This window comes from Cervus elaphus, chromosome 6, assembly GCF_910594005.1.
Source record: "Cervus elaphus chromosome 6, mCerEla1.1, whole genome shotgun sequence".
Taxonomy (NCBI): Eukaryota; Metazoa; Chordata; class Mammalia; order Artiodactyla; family Cervidae; genus Cervus; species Cervus elaphus.
The window spans coordinates 48,075,383-48,101,139 of NC_057820.1; the positions used below are offsets into that span (position 1 = coordinate 48,075,383).

Below are 25,757 nucleotides of genomic sequence, written 5' to 3' on the forward strand. Positions count from 1 at the left end.
GAATTGTGTTGTATTTTAAAATAACAAGGATTAAAAGATAGGTTTATAAATCAGAAATCCTTTTAACTGTATTAATCTTAAAGTTCTTAGATGAATGTACTAGAGTTTATGAAAGAAGGAGTCAAAATGTTCTGTTAAAACAATCTCAAGATATGTAAAGAAATACTTTATCAAGGTTAATGTATAACTTGAGGGAAAACTAGAGAGTTTATGCAGAGGGGCACTAAGCTGTAGCTTCACTATGGTGAAAAGTGCTTCCTTCCCTAATGGCAGCAGCATTCTGCCTTATCTATAAACCTGCAGGCTAGGGAGGAATAAAAATATAATGAGGGTAAATTGGAATCAGGTGATCTTTTTAAGACCACAGAATATTAGATTTTTGACATTCTAAAACGCAGTCCTATTTAATCAGGAAAATCAAGGCACAAATTTCAGAGAGGAGGGAATTCTGATACAGGATTTTTTCAGCAAAGGAAATTAATTGATGTACTTAAGACTTAACTAGAGAAGAAAAAAGAGTCTTAGAAAATCACGAAAGCCTTAGCAAGTCTAAATGTAAATACAATCCATTCAATCATCATGCCAAAACAGCATGACATGGTCTAACAGAAATGTGTGCGTTTGAAGGGAGCCCCAAGAACAGTCCTCTGTGCTCTCCTTTCCCACTCTCCCACTGTATATAACAAAGTCATGGGAGTGAGAATAACTCCTATCATTTTAACTGTTTCAAAAAGCTGTTTATGGCAGAGGCTGGCTTTGATCACAACTGTTAATAGAAGAAAAAGTAAAGAGGGGCTAAAACAGAGAAAAAAAGAGAAAAGGATATAATGCATGTATCCTGTTTGACTTTTATGCAGAGTACATCATGAGAAACGCTGGGCTGGATGAAGCACAAGCTGGAATCAAGACTGCCGGGAGAAATACCAATAACCTCAGATACGCAGATGACACCGCCCTTATGGCAGAAAGTGAAGAGGAACTAAAAAGCCTCTTGAGGAAAGTGAAAGAGGAGAGTGAAAAAGTTGGCTTAAAGCTTAACATTCAGAAAACAAGATCATGGCATCTGGTCCCATTACTTCATGGGAAATAGATGGGGAGACAGGGGAAACAGTGTCAGACTTTATTTTTTGGGGCTCCAAAATCACTGCAGATGGTGACTGCAGCCATGAAATTAAAAGACGCTTACTCCTTGGGAGGAAAGTTATGACCAACCTAGATAGCATATTAAAAAGCAGAAACATTACTTTGCCAACAAAGGTCCATCTGGTCAAGGCTATGGTTTTTCCAGTGGTCATGTCTGGATGTGAGAGTTGGGACTATGAAGAAAGCTGAGTGCCAAAAAATTGATGCTTTTGAACTATGGTGTTGGAGAAGACTCTTGAGAGTCCCTTGGACTATAAGGAGATCCAAGCAGTCCATCCTAAAGGAGATCAGTCCTGGGTGTTCATTGGAAGGACTGATGCTGAAGCTGAAACTCCAGTACTTTGGCCACCTCATGCGAAGAGCTGACTCATTGGAAAAGACCCTGATGCTGGGAGGGATTGGGGGCAGGAGGAGAAGGGGACAACAGAGGATGAGATGGCTAGATGGCATCACCGACTTGATGGAAGTGGGTTTGAGTAAACTCTGGGAGTTGTGATGGACAGGGAGGCCTGGCGTGCTGCAATTCATGGGATCGCAAAGAGTCGGACACGACTGAGCGACTGAACTGAACCTGTTTGATTCAGATTCAGTACATGTTAACTGACAGAAAAGAGAACACAAGAAATTTTAAATTTTGGATCCAGAGTTATTACAAAATTCCTGGGTCCATATCAATAAGGACTCTGATTAACTATTGCTTATCTCATGTTAAATATCTCAAAATACAGAGAGTTAGAATATTAAAGCAGTATTAGACAACTACCATCACAAACGCCTTAGTTGCTTTTTTCCTTCTAAATAAAAATAAAAAACATTCAAATTAAAAAAAACAACAACATTAAAATTTGCCCTGATCGTTTTCATTTTTCTAATTAGTCACTTTCTCCCCCTAACTTGGTTAGGTTCCCACCCTGTTTATCTCTACTTCACTGATTTTCCAACAACTGGAGGTAGATAAAATATATCTTTAGCAAAGCAGTTTAAGCAGTCACTCCTATGAAGTCTTAAAAACACACAGTGGGTCTCTTCCCTCTTCTCAAAGGGAAGACGGGATGGAGAAGCCAAAGCTCTGCGAGGAGACAACGCAAACAAGGGCGGTGCAGCCTCCCTGAGTCGGTGGCCCGGTCGGCCGCGTCCCCCAACAAACGGTTACGGAGTGCTTCTTCAGCGCCAGGCAGCACAGCTTTACTTCTCTTCCCATCCTCAAACCCCAGCCACTACTAGATGCAATTAAAATCAGTGACTATTTTTCCAAGAGTTTAAGGAAAACTTCCTCTTCCCACGATTCTGTGAGCCCTTAAAGTAAGTAAATCAGCTTTCTAGAAAACGTTATAGGTTTATCCCCAGGATAAGGAACATTTGATTTATGTGGCAATTTACTATCTAGTCCGTTTCTCTACTGGGCAGGTTTAACACTCAAAGGTATCTGTGAACATGTGTCCTGTCTGCATTACATCCCTACAAGATCAGAGAATCCCACAGTCCAAAGCAGACCCCTTTCTCTCACAAAGTCAAGACGAGGGGAAATTAGAAAATCCATTTTGACCTTCCAGTCAAGAGAGATTCTCCAATTCAGTTTTACCAGTAATTAAATTAGTATTTAAAATCCTGTCATAAACCATTTCTCAATCAGTTTAGAACTTATAGTGTAAATGATCACCAAGTCACAATACCAACCAGAAAATATGGGAGTCTGGATTAAGATAATTAAGAGATTAAACAAAATGAAATTAAAAAAACAAAAAAATCAAACATGCACATGCACAAATTACTCTCCCTTTACCATGTCAACTAGACAGCTAGAGGTACCAGGAATTATGAGACTCAGTTTTCCTGTTATCACAGAGGGTAGGTAGTTTGGTAGCTCAGAATCACAAAAATAATGTAATCTCTATAGGCCCTACCCATCCCTCCCCCAAAATGTCAGCCAGAAATTACGATCTTCTCAATCTAATAATGGTTTCCCTTGTGGCTCAGCTGGTAAAGAATCTGCCTGCAATGTGGGAGACCCAGGTTAGATCCCTGGGTTGGGAAGATCCCCCGGAAAAGGGAAAGGCTACCCACTCCAGTGTTCTGGCCTGGAGCATTTCATAGACTATACAGTCCAAAGAGTCACAAAGAGTCGGACATGACTGAGCGACTGTCACCTTCCCTTTCAATCTAATAAACAGCAACACAGAATCAAGTAAAATTTTTAAATTATATAAACCTAAGGCCCCCAAAATGAAGCTTATGGAACATACCAAAAAATACTATATATAAACTTAATATCCTCTCCTGCCCTTTTGTAGATACTACAATCCTTTTATGATCATCTGTTTTCACCTTCCTCCCATACCTAAAAATATTCAAAAGTATTTGGAAATCTCAAAAAAGAGGCCTAGGGTCCTCAAAAAATTTAAGAACATTTTCTACAATGATCTTTAATAAGTCATCTTCTTCTTCAATAAAAGAGCATAATCTATTCCGTCTATCATTATTTGTGATAGTGGCACCCAAAAACACCCCTACTGGAGGCCTAAGATCAACTTCTGACATCCAAAACACAAACTTTCCTACATTCTTATTTTCTATTTGACTATTTTCTTGGGATTCTAATATCTAAAAGTATTTCCTTAAATTATACCATCCACCAAATCATTGGTAAATCATTTGCTTTTAATGAACTTGCTGAAGTATTGATACCTATTTCAGTACTTCTGTAGCCATATTAACTAAATCGTTTTTTCAACAAATCAAACCTCAAACCTCCTCTTTCCATGTAACATTCTGAAAGTGTTTTATCCTTCTTATATCTTTGTTAGTTGTTGAGTTCTGAAGCTGTGAGGAAATCTATGCAGATAAGGGAAATATTTTTCTTCACTGCCTATATTTATTCTGTCCCATATTCTCTGAGGTTTCTATTCATTCTTTTTTTCTCTTGGCTGCCCGGCATTTGGAACTTCCTTGACCAGAGGGACCAGGAATCAAACCCTGCCCTGAGAAGTGGAAGTATGGACTATTAACCACTTTCCACCAGGGAAGTCCTATTTATTCTTTATATATATATATATATATTTTCTATCTATTCTTATTACTGTTGGTCTATCCAATCCCACAGTGTTTCTCCCAATTCTACTTTTTTCTAGCTGTCCACACATTCAATCAGAGAAGGCAATGGCACCCCACTCCAGTACTATTGCCTGGAAAATCCCACGGACAGAGGAACCTGGTAGGCTGCAGTCCATGGGGTCGCTAAGAGTCGGACACAACTGAGCGACTTCACTTTCACGCATTGGAGAAGGAAATGGCAACCCACTCCAGTGTTCTTGCCTGGAGAATCCCAGGGACGGGGGAGCCTGGTGGGCTGCCGTCTATGGGGTTGCACAGAGTCGGACACAACTGAAGTGACTTAGCAGCAGCGGCAGCATACATTCAATCTCCTGGAACCAATATGATAGCTTTGATGTCCAACCTTCAAATATTTCTTCAACTGTCAGTTCCTATAAAAACTACCATTCCATAAATATTCCAAACATTATCAGTTAACCATAACTATGCTCTAACCTCAATCAATCTCTAATATGAAAACAGGCCCATTTCATCCTACAGATAAGTAAATCCAAACACCAAAGTCAGAGGAAAAAATATTGCATACAGAATGTCTGGCATTTCATACATTTTAAAGCATTTATTAGTTTATCTAACAAAATTAAAACAGTGACCCTCAGTTTTAGGTAAGAAAAATGATAAATTCTCTAATATGAAAAGCTATCATAAATAAATATCATTTATTCCTTTCAGAATTGCAACTCAATACATACCTCTGTAGAAAATAAGTTTCTTCTGGACTTATCCAAGTAACAGAGAATGAATCCACATTATTTCATTATTATTTAAAAAAAAAAAAGACTAAAACATGCCCTATAGACATCACTGACTCAGTATGCCAAAAGGTGAAAGATTTAACTAACTTGATCATTTGTTGAAATTTAAAACTTAGTAAGAGGCTGTAGTTACCTCTTTTTGGAGATGAAGTTTGAAGCAACTGTTTGGCTTTGAGGGAAGTACGAGGCAAATTTTTCAGCCTTTGCGAAGCTGTTGAAAAATAAGGAACTGTAATATTTGCCTGGAAGGACAAGATAAAGGCTATAGCTTCTGTAAACTTGAATATTTTAATACAAACTTGAAAATTTATCAAGAAACAGACAGGTGAGAATACGTCAGAAACCTAAAATCAGAGGAATCAAAGTGATGCTTAGTGCATTAAGTTAGAAAAGAAAGGGAATGGAAATCTTAGTGCAAAGTGCATACTTTAAGAAATTGTTTCTTATAGATGAGAAAATCTATAACATGTAAACTGATCAAAATATCAGAGAAAACAAACCACCAGCAAACATGCTACAGGATGCAAAGAATACAAAGCTAGTAAGTAAAAGTGATGAACACAAGCACACAGTACAGAAAAAAAAAAAAATAAATGTAGTACTTGTTCAGTGCAAAAAAGCAGACTGGCAAAGCAGTTATTGTTAGATGAACTGTCCTAACACAAAATAGTAATCCTCACACTCAAAAAGGAGAAGAAAACTCAGAACCAGGCAGGTCCTCAAGGGAATCAACAATCTAGTTGCTTTAAATATGTTCAACACCATCTTGGTGTAGAATTTAACTAACGGCATTTTAGACCTTGGGGAGCAACGGATCTGGACTATATACGTATGCATATGGGATGGTGAGGGGTAGGGATGTGTGTGCGTACATGTTGGGGTTGAGGGATTTGGAGGAGTAAGAGCATCTGTTTTTTAAGTGTTCAAGGAGGAGTTCTAAGCTCCCTTCACAACTCCTCCTCTATTAACTGCAGTAAGACTCTCAAAACTGACAACCAAGCAGCAGTTCAGAGGCTTCCAGAGTTAAAGCTCACTACGGCTCCAATGAACGGGTGAGTCCCATAGCCGCCAGCGCAGAAACCTATGCCAGTGGTTCTAAAACATCATCCTGTGATGCGAAAATCAGACTTCATACGCCTCTAGGATTTATAAGCACCACTTCCACCTGCCCCAAAACGGAGATCTCAAACCATAGATCTGGCCAGCATTCAAACAGTCATTTGTGGATAAATGTATTACTTGATACATCACCAAAAAGAGTTAAGGAGAATTTTTCTTTATCTCTATTGCTTAATCCAATCAATGGAGATAGGATTTTCACTAATAGGAAACATTTTTAAAAAGTAACAAACCCATCTGATTTCAATTTCTACCAACACTTATTACAACACACTACTGCAACTAAATGCTGGATGCCAGTTTAAGTTGAACACACTGCCAGGCGGACTAGCAAAAAATTCCCCAAACTTAAAAAGAGAGAATCAATTTTATAATGCACTACTTCATACCTATCCCACAGAAATATCAGGCACTATCATTATTAAATATTCTTCATTTATATATTTATTCATATATGCTTTCTACCATTCATATTTTCATTCTTTCACTCACCCATTCATTCTTACTTTCTTTCTAATAATTGTGTACTTTATTCCAGGTACTGTTTTAGAAATAATGAATACATAGCTGGCTGGACAGACAAAGTTCCTACTTCCATGGAACTAAGAGTTTAGGGAAGGGGAAACTGACAATAAACAAGGAGTAAAATACATGGCCTGCCAGATGGTGACAGCTGCTAAGGAGAAAATTAAGTAGGAAAGGGGGACAAGAACTAGGAGACATAAGCTGCCATTATCAATAGGGTGATTAAGAAGTATTTCTCCTGAGACGACATTTGCCCAAAGATCTGAAGGAAGAGTGGAAGTGGGCCATACAGATATTGGGGGAACGCATTCTAGATGGAAGGAGAAGCAGCAGTAAGGACCTGAGGTAGGAGTGTGCCGGATACACATGAAGAACAGAAGCAGGCCACAGCGGCTGTAGTGGAGCAAATGAAGGCAAAGGGTAACCAACCGACATACGCTGGCAATCCACAGTATCTCTTAACCACTAAGACTTCTTAAACAAGGATTTAAATATAAAATATCATCTATAACCAATTGTTCTGGAAAGATCTTATTTAAATTAACAGCTATAATGACTCCAATGGACTTTATCCCTCAAGTTTCATGTGTGATGTCACAAGAACAGCTTCTACAGACAAGTGATGACTCTCCAATGGCAATTCAAAGAATCAGACTGCAAATAGGTTTAGGCAGTATACTCTAAATTTGCCTGATACAGATAGAATAAAATGAACGATTTTCATGATACCACAAAGAAACACAATGTTACACAAATAAGAACAAAAACTAAATTTTAATCTGAATTATCAATCTTAATTTGATCCATTTTCCAATGGCAAAATCACTTTTATTTCTTTATTTTGACCATGTGGCTTGTGGGATCCTAGTTCCCCTCTAGGGATCCAACTCATGCCTGCTGCAGTGGAAGCACGAAGTCCCAACCACTAAACTGCCAAGGAGTTTCCAAAATCACGTTTTAAATGATAAAGTATACTAAACTGGTCTCCAAATCCTTCTAGAACTTTAATCCACTCTTCACATTGCTATCAGATTCAATTTCTTAAGAAGGAACCCTGATTAAAAGCCTAGGGTAGGTAGCTTGTTAAGATGAAATCTAAACTTCTTAATATATTTTATTTACCTATTTATTTTTTGGCCGTACCACACAGCTTGTGGGATCTTTTTTTCCTGACCAGAACCCGTACTCTCAGCAATGAAAGCGCAGAGGCTTAACCACTGGAGTGCCAGGGAATTCCGAATATGGTATTTTAAAATTCCCACAATCTATCCCTTACCTACATCTCTCATTCTTGTCACTGAACCCACTAATCCTGTGACCCACACTTTAGTCAAACAAAACCACTATAATCAGGGTGTCATTCTTAAGATTTCATTGCTGGTCCCACTGTTGGGAAAACCTATACTTTCTTCCCTCATGTGACACCTCCTCCAGAGCTGGCTGAGATATCTTTCAGTATCTTCCCAGAAAACCTCTTTATACTGATGAGTGTTAATACCTCTGTTTCCCCATCACTTCCTGCTTTTGAAGGGCACAAGCTCTCTCTTTCACATTTATATTACCAATGCTTAGAACATAACATACACCCTATAAACATCTTAATTATTTACTGAATAATTAAGTAATAATTAATAATAATCTCTGGATAAAATCTGGAGACTTCAATTAAATATTCAAGATCCTCCAGAGCTGAGATCCAATTCAGTGGTTCTTAAACTTAACTATGCCCCAGAGTCAGCTGAGACACTTCTAAAAAATAGAGATTCTGAATTCCCACTCCAGATGTATTCAATCACATCTCCATCACATTTCCAGAAGTAAAGGTCAGAAGAACTATACTTATTAGTATCAATGTCTTTGTGGTAACTGAATCAACATAATTATACTACTTACCCTTAAACAAAAGTTCCACAAGTATTTCACTCATTCTTATATTAGCCCACTACACAGATTTATCATGACTTATTTTACTCCAACTTCATGTTTCATAATATGTAAAATTCTAGTGTAACCTTTTAGTGTTTTGGCTACAAGTGAAATTTGGGTGAGAATTCCTTCCCCATGGACCTAGGTGCAGTCTGGCTATGCACAAGTTGGTAGCTGCCCTGGACACTCCCTCCTCAGTGTGAGGTCCACAGTACAATGCTGATCCGATATATCTCTCCTCTAGGAGTACACTGGATCCTGTGCAAACATGTTCTTCCAGTTAGTTACATGTAAGCAAGCAAAGGATAAATGTTACACAGACTTAGTTTATTCTTTTGTGGTGATTCACAAAGTATTTATAGTTCAACCTCAAATCATGCTCCAACAGAGTCATCCAAGAATATTTTCCAATGCCTTCTTATTTGCAGTTAGGGTCAGCATGATGTAATCCAAACAGTAACTGGGAGGAAATCGGGAGACACACAAGGGAGCTGAGAGTTCATCTGGCTTGGTTTTGCCAGTTCTCTAGTTACTTGGCATTGTACATATAATTTATATGGATCTCTGCTCCCTCTTTATAAAAACAAAAAATGGGATGTTGTGAGGTTCAAATGAGATAATACATATGAAAGTAAATATGTACTATTTTTTAAAAACCAGCAGATTGTCTTGGGTTTTTCTCCCTTCTCTTATTTCTGAACCAGAAATTCCTATATTTTTCTGAAAATTAAGCCTTTTCACTAAACCTGTTCTCTAGTGGTCTTAGAAAACAAGCACTACACTAGTTTTTTTGAAAAACTGTCCCTGACAAACATTCCTTCCTTTAACTGGAGAAACTGAAAAAATTACATGTATTCATGACCTTTGCAATGCTCTGGTTTTCTTAAACTTTTTAAGTTACTCACATTTTCCAAATGTAAAAGTCAAGAATTGGTAATAGCTATCAAAATGAAGTATATTAGAACTCTCATAATATTCATATTTGAATGCCAGCATCCACAATAATGCAGCCATAGCAAATAAGCATATAAAAATAGTGATTGCATAGTAACAAGGCAAAAGAAGTGGTCCCTTAGGTGGAAATAACAGCAATCTTGCAAAGTTAGGTTCATGCAGACCAGCAAGTAAGAACCGAAGCTTTACCACTTAAGAGCTGAAGAAATACTTAAAAGAAAACAAAATGCAGCAAATACATGAACTGGTTGGTAAGAAATATTTAAAATGCTATTCATGTATAAAACTTGCCACTGTAATATTTTTTACATAATTACCATATCAGTCTTTTTATTTTGATATGTAACAGTACATCTAACACACACACTAATTAAAACACATATATATTATATATCAAAGATAATGTAAAATTTTCAGAAAAATAGGTTAACATTTTATTTTGCTTTATAATGTATTGACTTTAAACACAAAGTTTTAACCTTTTTTGTTTTTTGGCCACACCATGTGGCTTGTGGGATCTCAGATCCCCGACCAGGGACTGAACCCAGAGCCACAGCAGTGAAAGCGCCAGGTCCTAACCACTGGACTTCCAGGGAAGTCCAAGTTTTAAATATTTTTCTCAAATAAACTTTATTAAATTTTAAACCTGCTAATATTCTGGATTTACTACTTTTCAAATACATCCTGTGAACAGTGTGACTCTATACTAAAATAAATGTTTCTGACATTTTCATCATAAACAAGCTTCACAACTACAAATATAAAAACAAATAAGTATATGCAATTTTTAAAAAAGGATGGTACCTTACTATTTCTTCTGCCTATACATTATTCAAATACTGAAATATACTACTATGAAACTGCATACATATATCCCACTTATAAGTAAATTAGTGATTAGAATTTCACTATGTTTCTTTATCTGTTTTTAACTATCAACTTCTGAGGGAAAAGAAAAAATAATTCACCTATAGGGAAAAAATTCTAGGGAATGAGCAGGTGATAAGCTACATAGCCTTTCAAAGCATCACTTTCCTAATTTGTAAAAATGTATTAGTAACTGAACATACTTTATAGACTTGTTCAGAGGATTAAGCAGAATTATGAATATAAGGGATAGCACAATGTGAGTTTTATAATATAAATAATATCATTTACAATTGGTAAATAAGGAAAACTTATCAATATTATCACAAAAGTCATTTTGGTTCAAACGGAACCAAAATTGTTTCTAGACTGAATTTTTGAGGCACCAAATAGCAGCAGCTTAACATAACGTACGCCACGTCAGCAGACACAACCGAGCCGAGGAGGGCGGGGGGCTTAGGAAGAGCTGGGCGCTGTCACAGCTGCCACTCAGTGCAGAAGTCATAAATGGACCTTCAGTAACTGTGTGTTTACATCACTGCATCACCGCTTTGAGGAATGAAGGAACACATCACAGTGACCACTTTAACCACCAACAGTAAATATGTCACAAAGGAACTGAATAAATCAGACTACAAAACTGATGTGAACTGTGGGACAGAAGGCATGCATACTGAGCATTTCTAAGACTGCAGAAATAACTCTGATAGTTGTTTAAAACTGGGTTTAGTACACGCTCATATCTGCCTTAGTTAATAAGCAATACTTCTTGGAAAGTGTTCAATTCTTTTAAAATCACTCTGTAAAGTACAGAGTGCCCATCTACTCCCACATCACTTCTTGGCTCAGTCTGGCCGCTTTGTCTTAGGAGTCCCTTCTGTGTGATTCTCTAATCCTTGTTTATGTTGCATGTCTCCTTATATCAACAGTTTCAGCTTTTCTTTCCATCAAGTTACTTTCAACCTTTTTTTTTAAAATAAAATTCTACCTTTGGTGAAGTATTTATTAAGAATTTATCAAGCCTTTATTTGTATATTTATAGGACGATTATTATTTTTATTAATATTTTAGTAAGAAAGCTCCTTGGGTTTTAAATGGTCTGTTTCAGGACTATTCCACACCCCCCAACCCCAAATTCTGTCATTTTTAATGTTCAGTATTGCAGAACAGAAGGTTTTTAAAGAATATATATATATTTATAAATTAAACAGAACTTGCTTATTTCAAAATTCTAGAGACTACAGTTTCATACAGATTTAAGTATTGATACAACTGGATATTTAATAGGGACAAATTTTAAATTTAATATAGCTATGATTATCTTACAAAACTAATAAGCATTACATTTTACTACAGTACAGCTATTTGGCACAAAATTAAACTCTGTAATTTTCATTTTCTTTAAATAACTGATACATAAAAGATACTTACTGGCTGAAGCCTGAGGTTGCATGCGAGGTATACCTCCATTTGGCACTTGAAAATTTGAGTCACTTCTGCTGCTTTTCACTGAGTCAACTTGTGTATTAGATGTTCGGGACAGGTTTGGAAGACTGCGTCTTAGTTTTTCTAGAACAATAGAATTTTAATTAAAAAAAAAAAAGTCAAAACATTTTTTAGGATGGAGAAAATTAAAATATTCAAAAATCATTCTTTGAGTGTTCTGCAGGCTTTAGAAGAGCTAACAGGAAAAAAACACATCTTATAAAAAATAACTCAATACAGTTTCTATAAATGGGTAGAACCTTTAAAAAAGAACCATAAATTACTTAACTCAAAATCTAAACACTTCATGACTTCATGAATATGGCAAAGCAAAACTAACCTAAGTAAAAATTCTTGATCTACTTATCTAAAATACAAAACCTTGGTAAAAACCGTGTTACTTTATACCAAAATATGAAGGACAATTTTTTTCCAGTCTTATAGTTACCTTCATTTTTAACATTGGTTGTCTGTAAATCTGTTGGATGGCCTTGAAGTGAAAGGCGAGGTTGCTGTAAGCGGCTAATCATAGGCTGTGGGGACACTCTACTATATTCTATTCCCCGAGCAGGAGATCGAGAACGAGGTGAATTTCGGGGTGACTGCTTAGGTGATGGTCGAGGTGAATTGCGTGGTGATGGTGAAAACCTGTTAACAGCAGGGTATACTGCATGATGCATATTGTCATCTTCATCATCTAAACTTTGTGCATCAAGTTCCTGATCACTAAAAGTACCCCGTCTGGTAGAATTGCAAGATGAACCAGAACTGCGCCGAGACGCTGTGGCTGCATATTCTTGCCGGAGACCTGACAATAATGAATGTGTTATTTCTTTAGTATTAAACATTTAAGTATTTTTAAGGTTTAAAAGCACAAGATTATCATTGAGAAACACAAATAGTATATAACATGTAAAGGAAAACTCCCTTTTACTTGATTCATCTTAGACTTCCCCACACACAAGGATGCATATACTACATCTAAAAAGCTATTTTTATATTACATGAAATTCATAAACTTTTACCCAATTTCAAAATTTCTTCTTGAATCCAAAATCTATATTAAAAAGAAAACCATAAATTTAAAAATACTTGTATTCCAAAAGACAGAGTCCAAATTTGAGATTAACATTAAAGGAATATTGAAAGAAAATAATTACCTGTCCTACCAGTGTAAAGAATACATCAGTGAGTAAATAAACACCCTGGATACTAAACCTTTGGATTAATCTTACTCCAGAAGATGATGAAGGCAACTTCTAACCCAGTCTTAGGAATTGAATACTTGGGCACAAATATAATTTCAATTGCTTCATAAGCTAATGGAGTTCAAAAAAATAAGCTTATATTCTAAACCATCAAGTAAGAATTTTCAAAGGAGTGCCTTTTTATCTTGATATCTCCAGGAACACCCAAGCAACCTAAGGAGCCCTTCGAATAGTATAAAAACTTCTAGAATAAAAACAAATGTGACACATATTCAATGAGAAAAAAATTACAATTGAAAAAGAGTGTCGAATTTAGATAGTATATTGAGGAAATCCTGCTAACTATTGGCAGTTTAGTCCAGAAGATCTGTGTTCTTGAGTAGTACTCAAACTTTTTAAGTTATATAGTCATACATAGAAAGTGCTATCATCATGGTTCCCCAAAGAAGTGAAAGAGAATCATATCAGGGTACCTATAACACTATGGTTTCCTAGGGCACATCCAGCCCTTTGGTCAGGTTTGGAGACCATTGTAATAACTGACAAATTACTTGGTGTTACTTAGCAAAAGACAACAGACCCATGAAAAGAGTATTGTTTTAGAAAAGAAAATCCCAATCCTGATGCAAGTTCTCCACTAACAGGAAGTCTTACAGAGATCACAACCACTATGGGCACTGTGCTTTTCTCATTTAAAAATGAGGGAGCTGAACCAGGCAAAAGCCCACATCTGTTACTTTACAATTGTGTCAGCAAAAAGCTGGAGAAACAATGTTGCAAAAAGGAAAATCATTCTCTTAAAAAGAAAATGATGGTGGTTTCAAAGAGTATCACTCACATTTTCAGTATCACTTTCTTTTTTTAATTTACCAGAAAAAGAAATATTTATGCTTGTGTGAATGGCTTAGAAAGGATTTTTAAAGAAAGGCTAAAATTTCTATTATGTGTTACCGACATACAATATGAAAACTATAGCAAATACGAGATTGAATTTCTAACAAAATATTGCAGTCTAAAAAATCAGGGTTCAAAGAAGAAACAAGTAAGTTTAGTCTAAGTGACAGGCAGCATTCTTTATTCTTTTTTCACATATGTGACAATAACCCCTCATTGGCTGACAATACCAAACTCGGAATGAGGAGTTTGTTAATAGAAAGTTACAGAAGAAAAGGGTAACATGTTATTGGTTTGTAGGGCTAAAGACAGGTAAACACCAAACCTTTCTTTCTAAGGGAAGATGTGTAAAAATGGGATAAGAATTAGCAGAGTAAGAAACCAACGTTCTGCAGTTTCTTAATGTTACAGCTTGATAACACTTACATAAAAGAAAGGACATGAACAGAAAATTTCTGAACTAAATTATAGCACTGCTCCATTACCTCAGCCAGCTGTCAAGACTCTGAAACCTGTGCTTTAAGGATCTTTTCAATGTAAAGCTTAAAGAGATCACTTCAGAGAGATTGCTTCCTTCAGTTAAGCCCATACAATAAAATGTACAGGCAAGAATAATACTATCATCATCATCTTATATTCAGATGAGAGCCAAGTCACTGATGAACACTTGAAATAGTAAAAATTTTGTGCACATGTGTACTCTGGGGACAACACTTCTATCAGATTCCTAAAGGTACCTGTTACCCAAAAAGTTGCAAGGACCACTGTGCAAAGCAACATCACATGCTTCATTTAACTTAATGTCGCAATTTGTTTTCCCTTAAAGGTCTCTCTCTTTTTTTAAGCAGAATACACATATTCTAAGAAAGATGATATACTTGCCTCCAAGGAGAAAAAACTGATTTTGTGGCTGTGAAAAAAACTTAGATATAATAATTTGTGGTTCTTAGAGTACACACAAAGAGATGTAGAATATATCAGTGGTATTAAAATTTATTGGGAGCACAGATGGGTAAAAAGGGGGAAAAAATCTAAACAGGCTCCTTAGGGGACGGGTAGTAATGAAAGAACAGCTGAGAAATGCTCATCCACACTAAGGAAACGAGCAATAGAGTAGTAACCAGTGAATCACAGCACGGAGAAACACGCAGCGTGTGATTTCCAGGCACAGCAGAGCACAGCCTGCTTTTCCTTAGTACTCACAGAGCAAACTGCTCGGCATACAATGGACTCTAAAAACAAGTCAATGAACAAACCAGTCCACAGGCTCAAAAAGCCTCTGAAATTTCAACTTTTCTATTCTTATTATACTACTATTCCACAACACTGTAAGACATTTAATAAGGGCAAAAAAATTATACCATAATTAAAGACCTAAACTTTAACCATTAAAATACTTACTTTCTTCCTGCATCCGAGCTAGAATTTGCACATCAGTTACATCATTTAGCTTATAATTGGATCCAATTGAATCTTCATCTAATTCTGAAGCACTTAATTCACTGTCTATAGAGGACTGAGGACTGAGTGGAGGATTTCTGTCTGATGAACTTTTCAAATTACCTTAAAAAAGAAAATGATTCAAACTTTGGTGAACAAAAATTGAATAAACATCTGTTGCAATTAACTTGATATTGTATCTTTGGATTGATTCAGTTCATTGTTATTCTGTCTTTTCTGTTTATAAAATTCCCAGATGTTAAAATTAAAAATTGACCTGATGAAGAATGAAGACAGCTATAGAGACTCCTTCATATACAATGACAAATACAAAACTCATTTTCTTATAGCTATAATTTATCCATATTCTTATGAAAAATTCAGTTTTCAAGACAGTAGTGGTAAAGTATTTAATGTTCAAATAACACATGCTAGAGGATTTAAACTTCTACCAGGTAGCCAGTGAAACTGCTCTATAAACAGATGAATTATGTAGTGTTTTCTCCTCCCATTTCATTAGCAAACACCATCATCTTTTCCCTTGAATAAAACCACCTACTTTTCCTAAACAAGAAAACTATAATTTGAGGAAAATCAGGATTCCTTAGAGATTTAGAACCAAACCAAAAAAAGAACACTAAGCTCATTTCCCCTACATTATGCCATGTTTACAAAATTCCTTTGCCAAACTAGTAATGGGGATCCAAGGAGTTCTCTGATGTTTAGTAGTGAAGCACAAAGACAGGAGGAAGGAAATGACTGGATTAAAAAACACATTTTATCACCAGAAACCAAAGGAGGACAGAAGACAGCTCAGAGGAATAAAGGCTATACATATCCAAAAGAATCTTAATAGGTTGGTGAAAAAGTAATTGCAGTTTGGGACTGTGAATTTTAAAGCATTATAACTAGGCTCAAACTCTTCTTTATTAAGCAAAATAGGAACAATTACAATCAACACAGTTTTGCCAACAAGAAATAAGTTTGTTTATTCCTGTAGCATAAAACTCTGTGCTTTGGGGTTTGATGAACTCTTAGAAAGCATTTTCTGCCTCCTACTGGTTGTGGAAACATTTCCCTGCAAAAAGCTGTTGAGATACTTGAAGAAGTGGTAGTTGGTTAGCGAGAGGTGAGGTAAATACAGTGGATGAGGTAAAACTGTAGCCCAATTCATTCAACTTTTGAAGCATTGCTTGTATGACATGTGGTTGGGTGTTGTCATGGAGAAGAACTGGACCCATTCTGTTGACCACCGGCTGCAGGTGTTGTAGCTTTCAGTGCATCTCATCAATCTGCTGAGCATACTTATCAGGTATAATGGCTTCGCCAGGATTCAAAAAGCTGTAGTGGATCAGACGGGCAGCAGACCACCAAACAGTGACCACGACTTTCTCTGGTGCCAGTCTGGCTTTGGGAAGAGCTTTGAAGTGTCTTCTCAGTCCAAATACCGAGCTGGTCGCTGCTGGCTGTCATATAAAATCCACTTTTCGTCGCACGTCACAGTCCAATCAAGAAATGGTTCATTGTTGTTATGCAGAATAAGAGAAGACAACACTTCAAAAGGATGAATTTTTTGATTTGTGGTCAGCTCATGAGGCACCCACTTATCATGCTTTTTTACCTTTCAGTTTACTTTGAAGGTCAACGTTGAGTTCTTTGGCAACTTCTCATGTAGCTGTAAAGAGGATCAGCTTCAGTGACCCTCTCAATTGGTCACTGTCAACTTCCCGATGGCTGGCCACTCCGCCCCTCATCTTCAAGGCTCTCATCCCCTTTGCAAAATTTCTCTAACCACCACTGCTCTGTATGTTTGTTAGCAGTTCCTAGGCCAAACGCATTGCTGATGTTACAAGTTGTCCCTGCTGCCTTACAACCCCTTTTGAACTCGAATAAGAGAACTGCTTGAATTTGCTTTTTGTCAATCATCATTTCCATAGTCTAAAATAAATATAAAATACACAGCAAGTAATAAGTCATTAGCCAAAAAAAAAAATAAAGCGAGAAATGTGCATTAAAATGATGTACAACATAACCACATTTATTAAGAATCTATTCCAACACTAAACAGCAAGTTCAACAATGCAAAACTGCAATTACTTTTGCACCAACCTAATAACTTCTTTCTAAGGAAATGCTTTCATCTGATCAACTTCCAATGAAGAACTGAAAAATCCCAACACTGTTACTAATATTTCTAATACAGATGTATTTGAATTTTTTACCGTAAGAGTCAGCTCTAACATAAATGGCACATAAAAAGAGCAAGAACACCACAAAACATAGTTAATATTTACATTATCAAAAAGAGTATAGTGCACATAATAGGAAATGTACAAGGTCAGTCTCAAATAGTACCTGAATAAAATTTTTTAATATTTTTTTAAAATATTAAACAAATATGGCAGATCAAACTCTTTAGTACAACAGTCATGGGTATGTACAGAGCAAAGAGTAGGATCAAGAAGTGATGAAACTGGCAAGTACACAGGTCAAAAGTCTGAGGTGATTAATACATTGTAAGGGAGCCATAATAATTAATCATAACAATAGCAGTAATAAGAGTAACTGGTTGGGTGAAATCTAAAGATCAGTAAGCTATACAATAACAGTCATAGAACCACGTAGAACGTTCTTTCCCCAATTATAGCAATCTATCCCTTTCTTATACCCTTCATGGCTCTAAACACTCCCTTGGCACATTCATATGCAGTCTAATACTATTATTAAAGTGCAATATCAAAGCTCATTAAAACTCCTATTTAACTGTAGGTTTTACAACCCAAGCAAGCATTGTTAAGAGAATCAAACTTGTGACCCTATTTAATCAAGCCACATTAAAAAAATTTTACATACATGCTAAAGAAAACTGGATGTATCCTGGCTTATCTGTATCCCTGGGGCCCAGTACAGCACTACCTGGTGCTAAGTAGCTCCTTGATGATATCTTCTCTAGTCAGTTGGAGGTCTCATAAATAAAAGAACTTGAGCTACTGATGAATAAACTATTTTCTGAGGCAGGGCAATAAGTTAAAAACTATTTCTTAATTACTTCAATTCATCTCTCCTTACCTGAATTTCCAGGAAGTATTAACTGTTTGACAATAGGAGGCCGCACTGGGGTTGAGGACGGAGAATTGAAACCACTACTATACGGGCTACTGGCGTTTGGGCTGTAAGGACTGGTGTAACTGATGGAGCTGAAAGGATTGTTATACAAATTCTGCCTCTTGAGAGCTGCATTAACGACAAGGGAAGAAATCAAATTGAACAAAAGGCTAGTAACATTTCAAAAAATTTCCTGTTAGGCAATTCAGTAATTCATTATCTCAATTTAAATACAGAAACATTTCTACAGTGGGGGGAGGGGGTATATCACATTAATAATCCCAACAAAATATCTCCACTATCTTAAATTTTGTTATGCAAATAAAACAGGAGCCACATCAAACAAAAATATTGTAAGATGTTACAGAAAAATGCATACAAACTCTTTGGCTAACCCAATAACACCAGAGGAAGAACATCTCCTCAGCAAATTATTAACTACTAAATTACTTCTGTCTTGTGGGGAAGTTTATTCCCACTGTATCAACGTTGAATGGCCTTTAAAGTAAAATGAATGTAAAAGCAATTTGTGTTTTCTCATTTTTTGAATACATATTGCTAATAACAACAAAAAACTATGAAATAATGAGTTTTAAACATAGCCTTTCCTAAGTTTGGATTTTAGAAGAAATAAAACAATACTGACTATTTAGTGAAAGTGAAGTCACTCATTTGTGCCCGACTCTGTGACCCCATGGACTGTAGCCTACCGGGCTCCTCCGCCCATGGGATTTTCCAGGCAAGAATATTGGAGTGGGTTCCCATTTCCTTCTCAGGAGATCTTCCCGACCCAAAGACTGAACCTGGGACTCCCACATTGTAGACAGACACTTTACCATCTGAGCCACCAGGGAAGTCCATTGACTATTTAGGCCATACTAAAGTCAAACATGCAAGAATTCTTTTTTGAAAAGAAAAAAAGTTCCCCCCACTCACATTTTCTGGGCCAAGGAGAGTACTTCTGCTAGAAAAAGGTAAAATATCTGTGCTATGTGTACAAAATTATAAAAGCAGTATGAAAGATCTCAAGTGCCATTATATGTAAGAAAAATTAATACTTAAAATATTTTGGGGAGCACTTTCCTCGTGGTCCAGTGGTTAAGAAGTCGCCTCACAATGCAGGGTACACAGGTTTGATCCCTGGTCTGGGAAAATTCCATGCTGCAGAGCAACTAAGCCCACACACCGCAACTACCGAGCCCGCACACCACAGCGGGAGAACCTGAGTGCCGCACCGGAAGATCCCACATGATTCAGGGAAGGGCCGTGTGCTGCAACTGAGACCCAACGCAGCCAGCCGAATAAACACATATGTAAAAGTATTTTTTTCTTTCCTCCACTCTATTCTAAAATCCACCATTTATTCATGTTTATGACCATTACCAAAGTACTACGTAGAATACATACACAGATGTGCCACGGTAGTTTTTCTCAACAGGCCTATCACCAAGTAGTGCAGGGAGAAGAAACAATGATTTCAAGGCAAAATGAAATGAGTACTATCAAAAAAGTGCAAAGAGGCTAACGGAAATGACGAGACAGGAGCAACTCATTACAGCCGACAGAAAGCAGGTAAGGCTTTTTGCAGAGGAGGCAGTGGAGCAGCCATAAGCAGGTGAGCAGTCCTGTGACAGGACACCAGGACTGAGCAAAGCACATGGTTTCATCTGCGTTTGTAACAGAGGAAAGCTGCGCTCTGAAAATGCATACTGTGTCCAGGGAATAACAGTGAGTAATCTAGAAAGGCGAAGTACACGATGAGGGACAGAACAAGAAAAACCAGCTGGGGCCAAGTCACAGGAGGCCGGGAACGCCATGCTTAGGAGTTTGAAATGTGTTCAGTAGCAATGATAACACCATCAGGGACTTCTGAGCAAGAGTACTGTGATCTAATCAGCACAGGAAAAACAAATGGTGGAAATCTTATGTTAAATAGATTAGACTGAACTAGTTAATAAAGGTGACCAAAAAAAGGAAGAAAGGGATAAATATTAAAAACTAGAAAGGATTACTAAAGGAAAAAAAAAATAAGATGGTTCTGAACTTTCTGGTTTGCTTATAGGCAGAGCACTGGTTTTGAGAGGAGGCAAGCATGTTTTCTGTTAAGTTGGATAGTACAGTAAGCTGGTGAATAGAATAGTTTTATGCATATTCACCATGAGACAAGACACCATTAAACATACTGAGTATGCAGTACATAGCCTGATTTCAATATATCAACCTGAGGAGAAACAGAGGTGTTCGTTCCTTCCTCTTTACTCTGATTTCCTTTGCAGCATATTCTCTATTTGGTTATTTATTTAATTACCAGCACTGCAAGTTCTCAACTCAAATTTTAACTTCCTTTTTCTTGAGAAATTTCAATCATAATCACAACATTAGTTAGTATCTATATTACCCAAGTCCCCATTATTTATCTAAGCCTAAGTTTTCACGAGCTTCAGTCTCATATACACTGCCCACTTAATGTCTCTCCTGAAGGTATGGCAAATGTACCCCAAAACAAACTCATTCTTCTCTCCTTTTCATTCTCAAAACTAATTCATGTCCAAATCCAAACTCATTCTTTTTGAGCTAAAACAAATTTTATGTCTGCAGTCCTTATCTCAGAACGATAACAACATTCAACCTATCACACTAGCTGGAAACACAGAAATCAATGCCGATGCTTTCTTCTCCCCCATTTCCTTGTATTTGGCTTATTCCTTTATCCTTTCACACCTTTTAGTCTCGACTATGACCCTTTACCCCAATGCACACTGCTCAGCTATCATCATCAACCCTCCTCAAAACCATCCTATGTTCACTTTTGGCCTTCTCCACTCTAATATAGTCTGGGATGACAAAACATTCTAGAGATAAGAGGCGATGGCAATGTGAATGTACTTAATGCCACTGAATTGTACATTTAAAAATAGTTAAAGTGGGGTATTTTATGTTAAATAAGTCTTACCACCAAAAAAAAAAAAAAGATGGGCAGAGAACAGAGAAGGGAGAACCTTAAAGACTGAAAAGAAAACTGTAGGGAGTGCTTAAGACAAGGTAAAGAAGATAATGCATTATCATTTAAAAAAATAAATAAATAAGAAAAGAATGTCTCAGGAACACATGGTAGTTCACTGAAGAGCAGCTGAGTATGAAGGAGCAGAAACTGTTGTGCTGGAATACAATAGCTAAGTTTCTAGGAGATGTGCCTTATCAAAAAATACACTTAAAAAACTATCTTCCCTCCAGCCTGGGAAAAGAGAGGTTTAGGACTATAAGCTTCAAACCTGAAACAGCCAAATTACTTTTCCTTTAAATATACACAGTTATGGCTAAGATCTAAGCACTTAAGCAGATCCAGTACTTGATTACACCTAGTTTCAGTTCAAGAGTTACAGCTTCTCTTACAGGCTCCTACTATCTTTAATAACTTTGTCATAATAAAGCAAAAAGCTACTCACTCCAATTGCTACTTCTGAAGTGTAACCGGTTTGGTTTTCTCCACTATGTCTATCCCATACATTATTTTCTTATAATAACCATTGCTTGTTACAAACTACACTTTACTATATGCCAGTTTAACTGTGTACGTTCCCCATGCCTCCCCTGACCACTTGCAGCTTACACCCTGAAAAAAAGAGCATGTACTTCAACAATAAAGTCAAAAAAAGTAATCTTAAGGACATAGCTGCCAAGTCAACACAAAGCAAAAAACAAAAACCTATTCCAAATTAGTAATCATGCATCAATCTTTTACTATATGAGTTTTCCTGGAAACTGTTACTTTTTTTGGTCTTCTGTTTTTGTTTTTTTGGCCATGCCATGTGCATTGCGGGATCTTAGTTTCCTGGACAGGAACTGAACCCAGGCACCAGCAGTGAAAGCACTGAGTATTGATCACTGGACATCCAGGGGATTCCTGGAAACTGATATTCTTAACAGACTGACAGTAATTCCAAGAAAGAGTCAATAATATTTTCCTTTATTTCCAACACACCAGTATGCTACATTAAATGCCATAAATAGTGACACATATATTTTATTAGCTTTGTGAATGCTATTAAACAACAAGGCATAAAAGCAATTTAAACCTAAAATGCCAAATAAAAGACAAAGCAAACAAAAAGACGACAGGCAGGAATACATTTACTAATCACTACCATGAGCCAGAAAAACATGCAAGGCTCTTTCATAAACATTATCACTTAATCCTTAAATAACACTTATAAGGTTTCATCATTCTTATAAGAAAACTGAGCTCAACGGAGTTAAGTAATTCACAGGGTCACAAGCAACTAAGTGACAAGAGTGAAAAGGAGGTCTCTAAGGTTCTCCATCTGTACCTTTCTATCACATCAGAATTTCCCTGAGGCTGGTGAGATGACTTCAGATGATACCAGACAAAACATTTTTTAAAATAATCATTTGTTTTAGCTTACATTAGAAAAAAAACTTGTCATAAAACCCATTATTTCACAGATATTTTTATCATGAAGCTAAATAAATAGTCAGAGATTAAAAACAAAAACAAGAATTTATTAAGTAAATAACAGAACAGGGTTACGTGCATATGGCAAAACCTCACAACAGCATGCACAATGTGATCTGAAAAACACCACCAAGCAAGGAACTGCCTTCCTAAAAATACACCATTCAACATTTATCTGTGTTTTGATTAAAGAAAGCAAAGGGGTGAATTTACAAGTAAAATTACAGACATACCTGACATAGTTTGATCAAGTTTGTGGATAAGAGACTTTTTAGCACATTCAACATCAGGACTTGGGTAATCCAAAACTTGCCTGCACCAAACTAAAGGACTAACCGATTTCTGCATTGGTGTAAGTTTTTTCTTTGGTGATGAATATAGCCTAGGAGAAAACAAAAAACAAAAAAGACTAATGTTAGTTACTAAACATAAGGTTATAAAATAAGGGATCTTTTGAACACATTTAAGTTGGGGGATGAGAAGTAAAAAATGATGGAGTATTATTAAATCACCCACATCTACTTTCTGCACAGGAAGAAAACATTATAACCATCAATATAAACCCAAATCTCAACTATTAAGTGAACTCAAAGGAGCCAACTGTCCAGTCCTAAAGTGTGTCTTATTTTTCTTTTACTTTCATTCAAAAACTATGAGGAAACATGTTTTTACAATAGGTTATTCTGTTTTCAGTAGTTCTTAACTCCCTAACATAACCATATCATTAGGTCTTGTCTATAAGGCAGATAAATATATTGCTTTCCAATTCCCATTTCCCTTCCCACCACAAACCATATGAAAATGTATCACTGGCAATTCATTCCTTTTACTTAAGCAGTAGCCCCTCTGTAGCCCTCTTTTCAAATGATGGTATGTTAGAAAAAAGCAATAATTTAAAAAATCCTTAATAACAATATGATCCAATTTACTAAATTACTTCAGTTTCAGTAAAGAAGAAAGAAGACATATTTTATAAGTTCCTGGAGAAGGTATATAAAAACAAAAAGGTGACAAGACAGGAGACAGATGTACTTTAATTTTCTAAGTAAGTAAGTGTTAGTTGCTCAGTCGTGCCCAACTCTTTGGGACCCCATGGACTGCAGCCCACCAGGCTCCTCTGTCCATGAGATTTTCCAGGCAAAGATACTGGAGTGGGTTGCCATTTCCATCTCCAGGGGATCTTCCTGACCCAGGGATTGAACCCGGCTCTCCTGCACTGCAGGCAGATTCTTTACCAACTGAGCTAAAAGAGAAGCCTACTTGATTTGTTTTTCCTCAAATGAGTTCAGATCGTATCAACTGATGTTCATTTCAAATGTGACTCTACAGGAAAAATGTGAAGTTAATTGGACTCTAACCAGAGTGATTTCCAAATTAAGACACTGTAGGTGAAATCTATGATGTAAACAAAATTATTATACTTCCAATGGATGGGATGTAAAATCAGCTCCTTTCTTGGGTCCTACTGACACATGGAGGGTGGGGAAAGGGAGACAAAGGGCCCCATTTCCCACTGCTTCCTTATCTTGTTGATGGTGGATAGAGGTGGAAGTTCTGCTCCCTCACTGGGCCTCTATGATTTAATTTTAACAGAAACAGGGTAATGAAGTAATACTTTTCAAGTTTTATTGACAAGTGAAAACTTGATAATCTCAACCTACTGTAAATTATATTAGCCATCAATAAATTGGCTGTGCCCATCAGAATGCAGTCCCTCTTGATTAAACTATGTGTTATTATGTAAGAAATTCAAAAGCATCAGAGTGAAAAAAATGTTTTCAGTAGGCAGTTATTTTAAAGAAGTCTATGTGTTTATAAGAGATGAGCAAAGGAGATAATACATGTAATTACTGCAAGTACTTTTGTTTGAGTTTTCTTTAAAATTTAGAGTTAGGGAAACACCTGCTTTTGCTAAAGAGGCATTCAGTTACATGCTACATACAATACAGCTTGTGTGTCCTCTGGCAGCTTCAAAAGTACTGTGAAATGTCAACCAAAGATTCCCTGACTGAAAAATAATTTGGTGCCAATATCATATGGGCCAAAGTGTTTTATTTTTAGGGATCATTTTAGTGATGGGACACTGAAATAAGAGAACAGTGGTAGAAGATAGTTGGCACACACAAGGGTTATTGAATCAGTTTTCCCCTTTTCATCACTTGAGGAATAGACAGTTTGCTACGTTACCTTTTATCTGTTAACAGAAGGCAAGAGCATTCTCTATTGCCAATAAGGGGATTAAATATAGGATCTGTAGAGAGAAAAGTAGTTTATACAAGTAGGATCAGCAGGACTTGGTGACAATTGATGATGAGGGTAGGAAATAAAGAAGATGGAGGAATCCAAAATTGTTCTACAGTTTTTAGCTTTTTGTGACTGAAAGTATTACAGTGCCACTAACATGATGTTGTAATAGATTCTAAATTATTGATGCTTTATTCATTTAGTTTATAGTAGTTTCTGTATTTTTAAGATGCTAAAAGTACCTTACAACTTTAAAAAAAAAGAACAACTTTTTCAAGATGTAATTTACATACCATAAAATCAACCTGTGTAATCTCTGTACCATAAAATCCACTGTAGAATTTGATAAATTTAGTATTTAGTTACTCCAACCACCATCACCATGTAATTTTAGAAGTAATTTATATCACCCTAAAAAGAAACCCCTTTTCTGTTTCTACCTCAAGCCCCAGGCATTAACTAATGTGCTGCAGCTCCATGCCCTTCTCTAGACGTTTCATATAAATT

At 36.5% G+C, this 25,757-nt stretch overlaps 1 protein-coding gene across 2 annotated transcripts in view; it reads right to left on the reverse strand.

Moving 5' to 3' along the window:
• Positions 1–25,757, reverse strand: part of SLAIN2 (SLAIN motif family member 2) — a 67,502-nt gene that overhangs the window by 17,681 nt on the left and 24,064 nt on the right. Inside the window, exons 2-7 of one of the 2 annotated variants that reach the window (XM_043906833.1) lie at positions 23,240–23,388; positions 18,497–18,661; positions 15,389–15,550; positions 12,334–12,693; positions 11,832–11,969; positions 5,143–5,220 (exon numbers count right to left, since the gene is read on the reverse strand). In XM_043906833.1, coding sequence (XP_043762768.1) covers positions 5,143–5,220; positions 11,832–11,969; positions 12,334–12,693; positions 15,389–15,550; positions 18,497–18,661; positions 23,240–23,388 — 1,052 coding nt within the window. The remainder of the gene's footprint in view (positions 1–5,142; positions 5,221–11,831; positions 11,970–12,333; positions 12,694–15,388; positions 15,551–18,496; positions 18,662–23,239; positions 23,389–25,757) is intronic. The other variant, XM_043906834.1, reaches the window with a different exon arrangement.